This window comes from Seriola lalandi, unplaced genomic scaffold (assembly GCF_002814215.2).
Source record: "Seriola lalandi dorsalis isolate HSWRI2012SDOR001 ecotype SW California unplaced genomic scaffold, Sedor1 jcf7180002054554, whole genome shotgun sequence".
NCBI lineage: Eukaryota > Metazoa > Chordata > Actinopteri > Carangiformes > Carangidae > Seriola > Seriola lalandi.
The window spans coordinates 1,412,006-1,424,571 of NW_019525107.1; the positions used below are offsets into that span (position 1 = coordinate 1,412,006).

The 12,566-nt window shown below is 43.4% G+C and overlaps 2 protein-coding genes across 2 annotated transcripts in view; both read right to left on the bottom strand.

Annotated features, from left to right (window-relative positions):
• hspg2 (heparan sulfate proteoglycan 2) overlaps window positions 1-12,566 on the bottom strand; it is a 93,896-nt gene that overhangs the window by 33,196 nt on the left and 48,134 nt on the right. The window contains exons 22-35 of the mRNA XM_087176427.1: window positions 11,251-11,430; window positions 11,044-11,162; window positions 10,824-10,935; window positions 10,169-10,282; window positions 9,831-9,958; window positions 9,543-9,629; window positions 4,002-4,072; window positions 3,795-3,859; window positions 3,550-3,690; window positions 2,497-2,688; window positions 2,074-2,112; window positions 1,469-1,573; window positions 498-806; window positions 297-350 (exon numbers count right to left, since the gene is read on the bottom strand). Of these exons, the coding sequence (XP_087032553.1) occupies window positions 297-350; window positions 498-806; window positions 1,469-1,573; window positions 2,074-2,112; window positions 2,497-2,688; window positions 3,550-3,690; window positions 3,795-3,859; window positions 4,002-4,072; window positions 9,543-9,629; window positions 9,831-9,958; window positions 10,169-10,282; window positions 10,824-10,935; window positions 11,044-11,162; window positions 11,251-11,430 (1,716 nt within the window). The remainder of the gene's footprint in view (window positions 1-296; window positions 351-497; window positions 807-1,468; window positions 1,574-2,073; window positions 2,113-2,496; window positions 2,689-3,549; window positions 3,691-3,794; window positions 3,860-4,001; window positions 4,073-9,542; window positions 9,630-9,830; window positions 9,959-10,168; window positions 10,283-10,823; window positions 10,936-11,043; window positions 11,163-11,250; window positions 11,431-12,566) is intronic.
• On the bottom strand, window positions 11,580-12,487 carry LOC147818603 (laminin subunit beta-1-like). Its single transcript, XM_087176458.1, has 3 exons — window positions 12,295-12,487; window positions 11,950-12,036; window positions 11,580-11,748 (listed from the first exon to the last, which is right to left on the bottom strand). The coding sequence occupies exons 1-3, from the start codon at window positions 12,447-12,449 to the stop codon at window positions 11,580-11,582; spliced, it is 411 nt and encodes a 136-aa protein (XP_087032584.1). The 5' UTR covers window positions 12,450-12,487.

Consider the following 12,566-nt stretch of genomic DNA (forward strand, 5'->3'; position numbering starts at 1 on the left):
GGGGGGGGCAGGTATTTGCTTAACAAAGGAAAATACCACCCAGTCGATAACTGGAATTAAGTGAACGACCCATAACTATGAATTAAAACTGTTCTGCATTACTTCAGTACTTCAGTCTTATCTAGGTTTGTCAGGTACTGTTACGAGTCTCTGAATAAAACATTAACTACCAGAAACAAACAGAGGACAATCTGTTGTTGATTAGCTTTTAAAGCTTTTCTATCAAAGGCAGCATGGAAGTTTCCTATGTGTGTACGCCAAGACTGAGTCAGTCACTCGGTCATGCTACTGTCTACCTTGCTGCTGTCCGTAGAAGCGCGAGCAGAAGTCTTGCTCACTCTGTTCTTGCTCTGTTGATCCGCAGCAGAGCCAGACCCCAAAAAGAAACACAAGATGTCACCACCAATATGAGCAAGATCCAGAGAAAAAAAAAAAAAAAAAAAAAAGGCTCATAAACAATCCGTGAACCTCTCATAAAAATTTCTGACAGAGGGTACCTGCAGATGAGGAGAGTAACCTGGGGAGTAGGGTTGGGGTCTGGTTGGCCTAACTGAAGAGGAGATACCAGATGGAAGAGAAGGGGCGCTCAGGTTACGTAAAGACCATCGAGAGGATGAGGAGGAGGAAGAGGGAGTGGGGACTCGGGAAGAGGAAGAAGAAGAAGAAAAAGAAGAAGAAGAAGAGGACGAGAAAGAGGAGGAGGATTTAGAAAAGGAGGAGGGAAAGAATGGAGGGGAACCAGCTCGTCCATTGGAGAAGTTAGAGAAGAGCGCCCAGACCTCATCATCCAGCTTTCTGACATCACCCTAGGGAGGCGGAGAGTGGGGTACCGGAGATACAGTAACCATGGGAACAGTCAAAGATGACGGAGACTGGGGTTTAAGAATTTAGTTCTTCGTGATGTACACTGCTGTGCATCACTGTAAAAAGGTGGACATGCTGGCTCATGCTTTTCAGTCCGAGTCTATGATGCTTGGAGCAATCAGTACGTTTACATGCGCTGAAGTAACCAGGTTACTCAGAGAAACCAGGTCACGCAGGTAATTGAAAAACACGTGTACATTCACTGTAGTAACCTGTTTACTGTAAATTAGATGAAAGCTTTTAGGCTCTGGTGAACTGTGGGATCACACCTATAAAAAAAAACACTTCAATCAACAAACTTCTTGTGCTTTAGAAAGTTTCCTGAAAATTTACTCTGCATGCCAACTCATATCTTTGTAACTCACACACATGCACACGCAGTCACATCTGACAACATGCGACCTGCTCAGCAACACCTTCATCAAACCGACGTGATCCTCCATGCTGCTACATCTATGAACCACGGGGAATTCCCTTCCATAGATGTCCACAAACTCTCAGTGCGTTAGCTCATAATGACACAAACCTCAGTTATTCTGATTCGGCGTGCGAGTCCTGCTGCCTTCACTGCAACAGTCTATACGGTGCAGTTCAAACCAAATACCTGGCTAGCTCTTTTTGATCTGTGGGCGTCTTTACGTTCTGAGGCCATCAGGCTCCAAATGGAAGCATCCTTCCTTAGCCGCTCCTCTGGCAAGTTGGAGTCACTCTATTGATATAGACAAAGCAAGCGCTCTTTGATCACTTTCCTTATCACTGAGCTGATGGCATTCAGGAATGTTATGGCAGTGTTATTCGAGCAAAGTTGAACTGTATGAAGCTCTTTAATGGACCATTAATGATCAATCCATTTACAGGGCTCATGTGATCTGGAGCAGAAAGCAATTTATGTGTGCAAAAAACACCGTGACGATGCAAGTATTCAAATCGAAGAGACACTTAGTGGTCACCTTCAGCTGCAAAACTGCTGTAAAAATATCATGCTTCTCACAATAAACTCAGTCAACATGATGAACTGATTAAAACCGTAAAACAATGATGTGCATCCATAATGCATTAATATAACATAAAAATATGGAATTCAATATATCAAAAATGCCACATCAGCTATTACTTCAAAACATGCCAGACAACACTGTACAAAAAAAAAAAACTACACTGGCCAAACTACAGTCACAGCACGGCAACCACTGCCTGACATTACTGTACCTGTTTTCCTCGTCTCGTGCGAGTAAATAAAGGATCTTTCTATAAAGAGTGAAAGGGGCAAACACACACACACACACACACACACACACACAAAAAAGCTATGTTATGTAAGTGAACCTTCGGGCCTGTAAATGTATGCACAACATTTTGTCCTGTGAAAACAGATTTAAAAGAAATGGAGGCATAGAGGTTGCACACAGAGGCAGAAAGCAATCTGCACAAATTTGCTAGAAAAGAAAGATTGGCTGAGGTTTGAAGTACGAAAAAAGCAGCAAAATGGAGACAGCAATAGAATAGGAGGGGTCTACAAGTTTCAGATGAGTGCTGCTCAGCCCCTCACGTACAGCGACGATGGGGCTTGTGGTCTTGCTTTGGCTGCCTCCACTGATTTGGCTGCTGTAAGATGTGCTCTTTGATACTGACCTTGTCTCCCTGGTAGACCCCTGGGAGCTGCCAGTAGTGAGGCTCCTGTCCCAGGTAGTCAAAGTTGCTGTAGGACAGCTGAGTGCCTTCAGTGGAAACCTCCACCGTGAAACCAGTAGAGATGCGGTTGGTGCGCTGACGGTTCACCAGAGCAAATCCCTGGAAGTTGCCTGGAGAAAAGACTGAGGACACCTGCAAGAGCCCATTTGAAAAATACAATTAATATATATTTACATATTTTACACTTTTCCTGTGTTTTATTCAAAGTGTTGATATCCATAAGGTATATAGTTGTGGTTTTAAGAACCATAATCCATCTCAATGTAGTTCTACATCTCCTCACAGGTTTCTCTCTGGAGCTCTAGCAACAACAGGTCGGTGAGACAATCACAAGAGAGGCTCTGAGTCTGTTTTCTGAGTGACTATATACAAATATTGCAGATTTCAGGTAAACACTCAGAGAAACCAAATTCTGCAAGGTTGGGTGGTCCAGGTGGACTGGGCTTGGGGCATGGCTGAGTGAAAAGGCAAAAATAAACTAGACTTCAGTTGCTAAACTCGCCCTGACTCTCAGGAATAAATAAAAGGTTAATGGCACTTTAAAAGTTTCAAGAATCAAAACTTTGTGTTACTAGAAAGACACTGAAGTAATGACAAAATGTGTGTTTGGATTCTATGTACTGACTATCTCTGCAGTAAATCTAACAAAGAGAGCTAACCACAATGGAGTGCTTATGCAACAGCGGACACACACACAAAAAAAATCAAAGTTATCCTTGCAATTATTCACTAAAAATGGGAGAGTAGGAAGTATTTGCTTACATGGGCAGATATCAGTCACACCACTGATTGATGTGATCTTATTGGCTTACAACCAGTTAAGGCTGGGATGTAGACTTCCCAATTTAGCCCACTCATGTCTTCTCTCTGTAGCAGCTTTACCCAGTGCAAACGTGCATTTAGTTTGGTTGAGAGGTTTAAATGTGTTTCTGAAGTATGAAACGTTGCACTGTCCCTGTGGCATTTACTCCCTGCAGCAATTATAGGCCTTACCAGGTCTCTGTAGTAAGTGGAGCTGGAGCACTGCTGAGTGACGCCCATGCAGAAACAGGACAGGCAGCCATCTTTGTTTGCCTGGCTTAGATGGAAGGTCCCAGGCTTACAGCTGGAGCAAGACGAGCCTTCAACGTTCATCTGTAACAGAAGTGTCAGGAGAATGAGATACAAGGCAATAAGGTCCACGCCAGGAGACTGAACACGAGAGATGGCGTGAATAGAAAGTGTCTTTGTTTGGTCACCTTGCAGCGGCACACACCACCAGTGCAGATCTCACGTCCTCTTTGGTCACAGTTGTAGCAGTTACCTGTAACAGAGCAGATGGTATTCAATATGTACCAACTCTCTACTGAAACAGCACTGAAACACTCTTTAATGAAAAGGACTCTTTGCAACTATTGTTAAGATAAAGAATAAGTCATTTTCAAGGACCAGAAGACAAAATGTACCATTGACTTCATTGTTGCCAACAGTACATCTCTGTCCCAGCTGTGGGTTGCCAGTGTATCCTGCAGCACATCTGAAATAAAAATAGACAATGTGTTTGAGTAAATGTTTCCAGTCAAGGAGGATACAAGTTTTAACCTCAAGAACAATGAGGCAGGAAGCTGGGAAGTCTGCAAAAGGTGATACATCTGATGAACTGCGTCGTTTAGGGAGTCTTTATGACCCAAGGTAGACCTCAACCAGGAACAAAGGACTGAGTCATTCAGACAAGGAACATACAAGCTATTCCATCCAGGAAGTACACATATCCACACCAAAGACTGGTCTTATATTCACATTACCTAAAAATTTTTTTTTTTTTTTTTTTAAATTACAGACACCCAGCTTTTATAATGAATACAAAGAGTTTTCCCAGAGAAATAGATAATGAAACGTTGCTTGCACTGGAGATGGATGAAGCGTAGCTGCTGCTAAAACATTCAACATGTCTCAGATGTTGATTCAATCTCTCGCGAGTACGAGTTCACGAAAAATTGGCATTAACAGAGAATGAGAAAATTTCACCAGATTAAAAAAAAAAAAAAAAAAAAAGTTAAAATAAAAAGCTCCACAAACAGAGAGATGACAACAGAACAAAGCAGAAGTGAATGTAGCTGAAACAAAGAGCCACAGGTCAAGATGCTAAGCTGCTGAAGAGGAAAGAGGAAAGTTACTTCGGAGTTCGTGACATTAGCAAAGCAATATGCCTCCTACCCAAGCAAGCAACGCCACTGCCACCAGAGCAAAGGCTAATCCAACCACAGATCTGTGCAGGCAGCCCTGAGGACAGCTGCTGTGGGCCTTACCTTACCTGTTCTGGTCCGCAGGTCAACGGCCAACAAAGAGGACTTCCATGATATGAACTTGCTTTGGGAAATCCTATTCAAACTAACTTCTGAGACATACAGTAGTTTCTATGGTGTGGTTAACACAGTCCTTCCAGTCCGTGTGTGGTTTTATACATTTAAAGATAAGAATAATTCTCATTACATGGAAAAAGAGAAAATATGTCAAAATAGATATGGTCTTGAAAATGCTAAAAGTGTTCAGTACCAAATACTTTTATGAAAGGACATACTGCTCATAATAAGCATAAAATGACAAACAAAGTGGTCTTACGTCACAATAAAATGACACAATTTCACAAAAAATTTACATTTTTATTACTCCTAAAAATGATAGGGACCTAGGTTTATGTATTTCTAACACTTCTCTAAATGCTGATGATATGATCATATATGATGGACCAAACCTTGGCCCTGATTGCAGAAACATAGGGTAGTCAGTCTGTTGAAGCGTCCAATGCTTTGATCACAACAACTGTCCGGATTACAATGACTAAGTGACCCAGTGGTCCCCAAAGGATGAATCCAGTTGTTTACAGGTTCCACTAATTTTTACTTCTAGTACCACCATTAGGCCAAAAAATATCATTACGTACAAAAGGTATATCAAAATTTTACGGTACTATTTGTAGTAAAAATTTCGTACTCCATAGAGGATGATCCCCTGTTTCATTGTGGTCACGAAATGGACCTTGTGCCAAATTACCGTTCTACATTAAATTTCTAAAACAAAAGGCTTACATGAAGATTTACATTAAATCTATTCTTCCTTTGTCTGCACAGCATTAAGTCCTATTGCCATCAAAATGAAAACCAAAATGTAAACTTTTTACCAATAGACTTCAGAGTCTAACTAGTAGGACGCCATGAAATTTGCAAAATTAGCATGCTAACACACCCACAATGCCAACTGCAACGTGTTTGTTTGTAGGTACAAACATAAGAGTAAGTGAACACTCACTGTGTTCACCATGGTAAAGTGCAGCTGAGGCTATGTCATTAGTTTTGTCAGTATTTGGTCATAAAGCAAAATATTAGAAAATGTTTAATTTTGACCTAATGATGGCGCTGGATAAACAGTCAGGAGATCATTTACTTCAGTTATCCTGAGGGGAGCATAAATATCTCTAAAAAATAAAGGTGTCAGAGCATGATGGAAGTCAACAGGTTTTATCCTCTGGGGGCCATGGATGTTGTTCATTGTGACCCATTCGATAGTTGGAGAGAGACTTCACTCTGGACCAAAGTGGTGGACAAGTGGTCATAACCATCCCCAGAGCAATATTACTACCACAGCTAAACTGCAAGTTTAGCCTCATTTAAAAAATCTATGAATAACATAAGGTTGATATTTTTTAGGGCCACTAGCATGGTGGGAGATTGTTACTCTTGTCTATAACCTACTGGTTCTTTATCCTCAAAACTTAGCATAACTAATCTTCATAAGACAATAAAATAGCACCTGGCATTTAGACTGAATCTTAACACTTTTGTCCCAGCATTGTATTTTGTATCTCCAGTCACACCTTTACACTGACAGGTGAAATCACCCTAAATACGTAGAACATTTTAGGACTTATTGATTAAATTACTCAGCATAGAAAGCAGTGCATAAGTTGCAAACAATAAGCGATTTTGTCCTGAAACCACAGGGTGACATGTGTAAGGCTTTTCCACTGTATACTATACTGTATCATTTGAAACAAATACTGAAGACATACCCATGAAGGGAGAAAAACAGACATGATGTACACAAGATTTTCAAAACACTCCAACAAAGCATTGGGGGTAAAACTTGAGGTAGTCTGGCCATAACATGGACAAATGTATACACATGAGAGGTACTAATGCTAAGCTATCCCTTCATAGCAGGGTTTTGTGCAATAGTTCTGTCATAAAACACACCTTTAAAGCTGATAGTACTAAAATAATAAGATGAACACATCAGAATGACATTAAACATCTGGAAGGTCCCTCTGCAATAAAACAGCGCTATAAAATTAGTCCCTTCATAAAGATCCATTGTCGTGGTAGCAGTATAAATATCAGGATCAGAGCCTAGTGATATAAACAATGGAGAAAATAAAAAATAAAATAACGAATTCCCTAGTCATCAGGTATTATTCTGATAGGAATGGCCAGCCTTCCCAGGACAACATGAAGAGAACCATCTTTATTCTTTTTGTGCTTTGCAGACTTTTCTCCTTGTAACAGTCTCAGTAGGTCCAAAACACCAGAATGAAGGTTAGTCTTCTTTTTCTGCTGGGGCTTTTTAGTTACTTTCTTTGCAGTAGTAGCCTTGGTTTTAGAGGGACTTGATGTCCTTTTCGCTGTTGTGGTAAACTTCTTCTTCCCAGTTGTGACCTTGGTTTTAGGAGTCGTCGTCCGTTTTACTGTTGTTTTAGGCTTCTTTGTAGTAGTAGCTTTCGCAGGCTTTGTGGTTGTTGCGGAATTCTTCGTTTTGTGAGAGACCAACTTGTACGACTTGCGCCCTGTCTTTTTCTCATGTTGGTTGAAGTTGTCCTTTTTTGAATCACCTTCTGAAGGCTTCCCGCCCTCCTGAACCGACGGTGGAACCGGTGCATCCGATCTAAACACCTTGTTACGCCCATTGTTTTTAATAGGTAGTGCAGATTCCCTTTTGTTGGCCTGGTCAGGTTGTTTATGCAGCTGAGGGTTTCTAGCAGACTTTGATTTGTGAGATGGTGGCTCTAGTTGAAATTTAGTGACCGTTGCCTCTTCTTGGACTTGCTTTGGTCTTGCTTGGCTTGGCTGTGAAACATTTTTAGCCGTCACAGCGAACCTCCTACCCTCTGGCCTTTTCGTTTCGGGCTTCAGTGTAGTTTTAGATTTAATTTTAGATGCAGTCCTTGGTTTACTCAAGGTCGTCTTTAACTTTGTTGCAGAACTTGTTGAGACTTGCCTTTTGGATGACCTAGTGACTGAGTGGGGCTTTGTAGTATTTTTATCTGGCTTAGCAGTCGCTGATGGTTTGAGTTTTCTACCTCTCTGAGGAGCAGAGGTGGGTTTGTTTGTAGGAAGGCCTGGGGTAGGTATGCTTTTCGGCACCGTAGCTCTACTGGTGAGTGGTGTTTCTGTAGGTATAACTCTAACTGGAGGCTGAGGTGTTGAGTACAACGGGACTGCGATGACTGTGGTGAGTGGAGGCAGAATCTTTCTTTCTTGGAGCGAGCGGGAGGTGTGTCTTGCACGTTTCATCTTGTTCATCTCCTGAGCCAGGGCGGTGAAGCCGTCGATCAGGATTTCTAGCCTCCCCTCTAGTCTGCTCATACGGGCCTCCATGTCTGTGTAGCTCTTCTCCAGCTCGTTAACCTTCTTGTTCTTTTCCCCGGCCGAGTGGATAGCGATGAGCTCCTTCAGCTGGGAGCTGAGATGACTCTGCTGGTCCTCCATGCTACGAATGCTCTCCTTCATATCCAGCGTGTTGCTTTCTAGCATGCTCAGGCGCTGGTTAAAGGTGTTCAGGTGAATCCGGAGCAGGTGCTGGAAGCTGGAGTGTCTGCTCTCTGGGCTGGGTGTGAAACGTGGTGGGAGTCTTGATGACAATCTGCTGGGAGTGACCGAGACAATGCCCATCCCTGTTGCTTTAGTGAACTGGCTAGTGCGGTGGCCAGCTGCAGTAGACAGTAAAGATCTATTAGGGATGACAGTTGTTGCTAAAGTGGTAACATCGTCATCTCCACTGCCGTACGGTGTTATCTCTTTCTCCCAGCTGAAATTAAACACTGCTTCAGCTCCACATCCCACAGGTAGGAAGCCCTCTATCTGCTTCTCCAGGAAGGGGTCCCCACAACTGTCTGCAGAGGGCATCTCTTCTCTTAATGTCAAAACAGCAGAATCAGGTATGATGCAGGCAGAGACGTTTCAATAATAAATTATTTATGAGTTGTGTCTTGCACCCAAGTCACCTCGTCATCTTTGCCCTTGGAGCGGCAAAGATTCATTAGCCAGACAGGAGTCCTCATAAATGCCACATCTACATTTATGTTGTAGAGACCCAGAAAATACTTTTGGTCTCTGCACAGACAGAAATCACACGAGCCAACACCTTAAAAATTCACTACCAGCAAAGCGCAAAGCTGAAGAAGAAAGCAATCGCCGAGGAGGCTTTTGGAGTTAAAGCAAATGACAGAAGAAAAGCAAAAGGGAGACATAAAGCTGACTAAACTCAAGTAGAAATAACAGTGCTGAATGTCCTCAGGAAACCTTATTTCTTTTCCACAAACAATAAAATCATAGTGACAATATTCTCAGCACCACTAAAAAGGCCCCTTATCCTATAGCAAATATACTTTGTCCTACCACAGTAGAAAACAATATCAAACAGCAAGACACAGTACAAAACTTCACGTGTACATAAGAATGGGTGGCAACAATTTGCATCTCCCATCCCTCCAGTGACACCGCTCAATCACAACTGCCTTGGAAAAACAAGAGAGATGCGAACCACAGACATGCTTATTTCCCTTTCCTGTGAGTGAAACCAGTGGGTGCCAGTGCCAGCCCCTCCGCCGCTAACCTTGCTGCCGACCCGCTCGGTAACCCCCCAAAACACTGAGCAGGGTCAAGACGGGCCTGAGAGGAAGACAGCGCGGGAAAAGGAAAAGCAGAAAGAGAAGGAGAGGGGTAGGGCTGTACCTTTCACAGCGACGGCCACTGTATCCGGGGGGACAGCTGTCACAGGTCGGCTGACCATCAGACTCCAGATAACAAGTCGGGGAGAATCTGTGGCGACAAGAGGTCCACACACACACCATGAGGTTTCATATACAGTTTGGTCTCTGGTTATTATGAAGCCTTTGTGTTGCACACAGTTTACTTTACCTAATGTAGCAGAAAACTGAATAGTTTTTCAATAGGTAATCTGCACTGACTCAATAAAACTGATTCAAACTGACTTTAAAAGACTTTTAGACATGAACTCACTGGTTGCTGGATGTGGTTCCAGGACATGGGCAGGGCTGGCAGGCCTGAGCACCGCCTGTTACAGGGTTTCCATAGAAACCAGGCTGACAGCGTTCACACCTTGGCCCAGCAGTGTTGTGGAGACATTGCTTTTGGTCAGCACACACACACATAAAGAAGAAGAAGACAAATAGGTGAGATCCATGGAACAGTTGAATATACACTACTTTAAAAAGTGTCAGTGTGTTTCCACATGTTGGAAATCGCCACGAAACCATTAGTGCATTCCACAGCAGAGATTAAAGCATGTTCGACGCTGGCAAAGAAGTGAGAGAGAGGAAGGGTAGCATGAGACCTACCAGACACCTGCCGGTCTCTGGGTCGCAGCTGCTGGCATGACCATTGCAATCGCACCTCTCACAAGTGCCCAGGTAGAGGCCAGAGCTGGTGCGCGTGTAACCTTCATCACACTCCTGCAACGGGATGGAAAGAAACACCTCAGGTGAGAGACATGTGTTGACAAAGTCTTTGTTCCACTGCAGTAGCAGCGAGACTGACTGCAATTGTCATCATGGACTGTAATGGAAAAAAAAGACTGCCATGCAGTTCTTAACAAGCTCAGGCACCACTATCGTTGCCAATTTACTTACTTTACTTACAACTAAAGGAAACTAAAAGAAACTAAGCTAAAGTTAAAAGTTAAACTAAATTACACTAAACTAACGGCATTAATGTTCATAGTTGAATAACAGCATGACAAAAACAAATTTGACTCAAGGTCCACTTACTAGCATTTTTCTGAGCTTTTGACCAAATTTCACGGTCTTCATCAGCAGATGAACTTTGCTCAGATGTCATGGAGATGACAGAGTTGCCATACTTAGGTTAGGGTTGTGTGATGACATCCATCCATGACAACTGAGCAAGTGTCAACAACTCTCTTGATAAAAACCGTGAAATGCGGATGAAAGCTCCAAAAGAGTTAGCAAGTGGATATTTTAGTTAAATCGGTACCTGGCAGGAGGGTCCTCTGTATCCCTGAGGGCAGGAGCACTCCTCCACCTCCAGAGCACGTTCATTACCAGTGGAGTGAGGAACAGCAATGTCCATCTTGATGTCTGAGATACTAATTAACACAAAAAGCAATTTGTGTTTCCCATTCAATGAAGTTCTCTTTGACTCATTTTGTGTCGTGTGAATGTGAATGTGCTGTCAGAAGAAACTCCCACCATACCTGCTCTCGTCCATGTTGTCTGTGTAGGTTGCCCTGATCATGAAAACGGTAACGTCAGCCAGAGCCATAAGCAGGTGCTCACGGGTACACGGCTGCCCATCGCTGCGACGCCACGAAGACTGTCAGTCAGAGAAAAGAGAGAAGTTAGTTTCTTGACATTCTGTGAGGAATTATACTTAGGTAGAAGTCACCATCAATGAAACCCACCTCTCTAAAGGTCACAGTGACGGTTTGTCGGACACGTGGGAGGGGCTTGGTCTGAGAATAGTGTTCCAGGAAGATGCCGTTGCCCTGGAGAACCACATCTGGCTTCCCGTCAATCACCAGCGAGCGCTGAAAGGGTGTAAATTGCACTGTATAGCGAAGCTCCCCTCCATAGGCCGTCACCTGGCACGCAACATGGTGAAAAGAGAAGCACATCTCAACAAAACAGAATAGTGGAAAGGTATTTCACCCCTATGATAGTGTGTGTGTGTGTGTGTGTGTGGGGGGGGGGGGGGGGGGGGGGGGCACCTGATGGTAATCATTACACAGGGTTAAGACCTCCTCATGGTCATATTGTTGGGATGACTGAAGTGTACAACAGGTAAAGCAACCCGGGTGAAGCTTATGTCAATTTCATGCCTGAAGTTGAACATATACTCACGGTTAGGAACACATTTTCCATTAGGCAGGAGGGGGTTACCCTGGTAACCAGGAGCACACCTGAAATATGACAGAAATATGAGACACGATTGATTTATTTACCACAAGCGTCAGTTATATCTTGTTTTGCTTGTTACAGTCATTAATTATTACCATTGATCATTATAGACTGATGTCATTTCTTATGAATCACATCACCACCATCTCCAAACTATTTAAACCACAATCTGAAGGCACAGTTAACAATATCAGTTTGCTCACTTTTCACAGCGTCTTCCTGTGTAGCCGGGCCTGCAGGCATCACACGTTGGCTGTTGGTCGAAGTCCAGGAAGCAGGTGTCAGAGAAACTACAAAACCCAACCACAGAACCCAGGATGAAAATTTACAGCAGCAGCGGGTTGGTGAGCAGCACGCTGAATGAATAAATCAGCTCTCAAATATCTGAATGAGCTCAGCTATGGGAAATAAGAAACTGAAGGGCAAAGCAGCCCAACTCCCAATGACACCATGTGGGTGGTAATGTGTGTGTATTTGTACTGGAGATGTGTTTCTGTGCATGTGTGTGTGTGTGTGTGTGTGTGGCCTGGGTGGATGCGTGACCTTACCGGCGTGAGGTCTCATAGTACGGGCAGGGGCAGGGCTTGCAGTCATCGGGGCGACCTCGGCTCGGGTCACCAAAGTAACCGGGGCGACACTTGTCACACTGAGGGCCCTCTGTGTTGTGCTGGCAGCTCTGTGGAGGGGAGAACACGAAGGTCATTCTCTGACATGGACACCCCTCAGAGTAGTAAAAAAACACTTTCTTGCCACAAGTTAAATAAAAAAATCTTCACCTCTCATGTTCCTACGCTAGATACAGGAGTGGATTGGCTTAGCT

What these genes read in the sequence shown, in the direction of transcription:
- LOC147818603 (XM_087176458.1), bottom strand. Translation starts at nt 12,449, where the DNA reads ATGACCTTCGTGTTCTCCCCTCCACAGAGCTGCCAGCACAACACAGAG. An exon ending in TACTATGAGACCTCACGCCG is followed by an intron (nt 12,037 to 12,294) that starts GTAAGGTCACGC and finishes TGGGTTTTGTAG; the next exon opens with TTTCTCTGACACCTGCTTCC. An exon ending in ACAGGAAGACGCTGTGAAAA is followed by an intron (nt 11,749 to 11,949) that starts GTGAGCAAACTG and finishes GTCATATTTCAG; the next exon opens with GTGTGCTCCTGGTTACCAGG.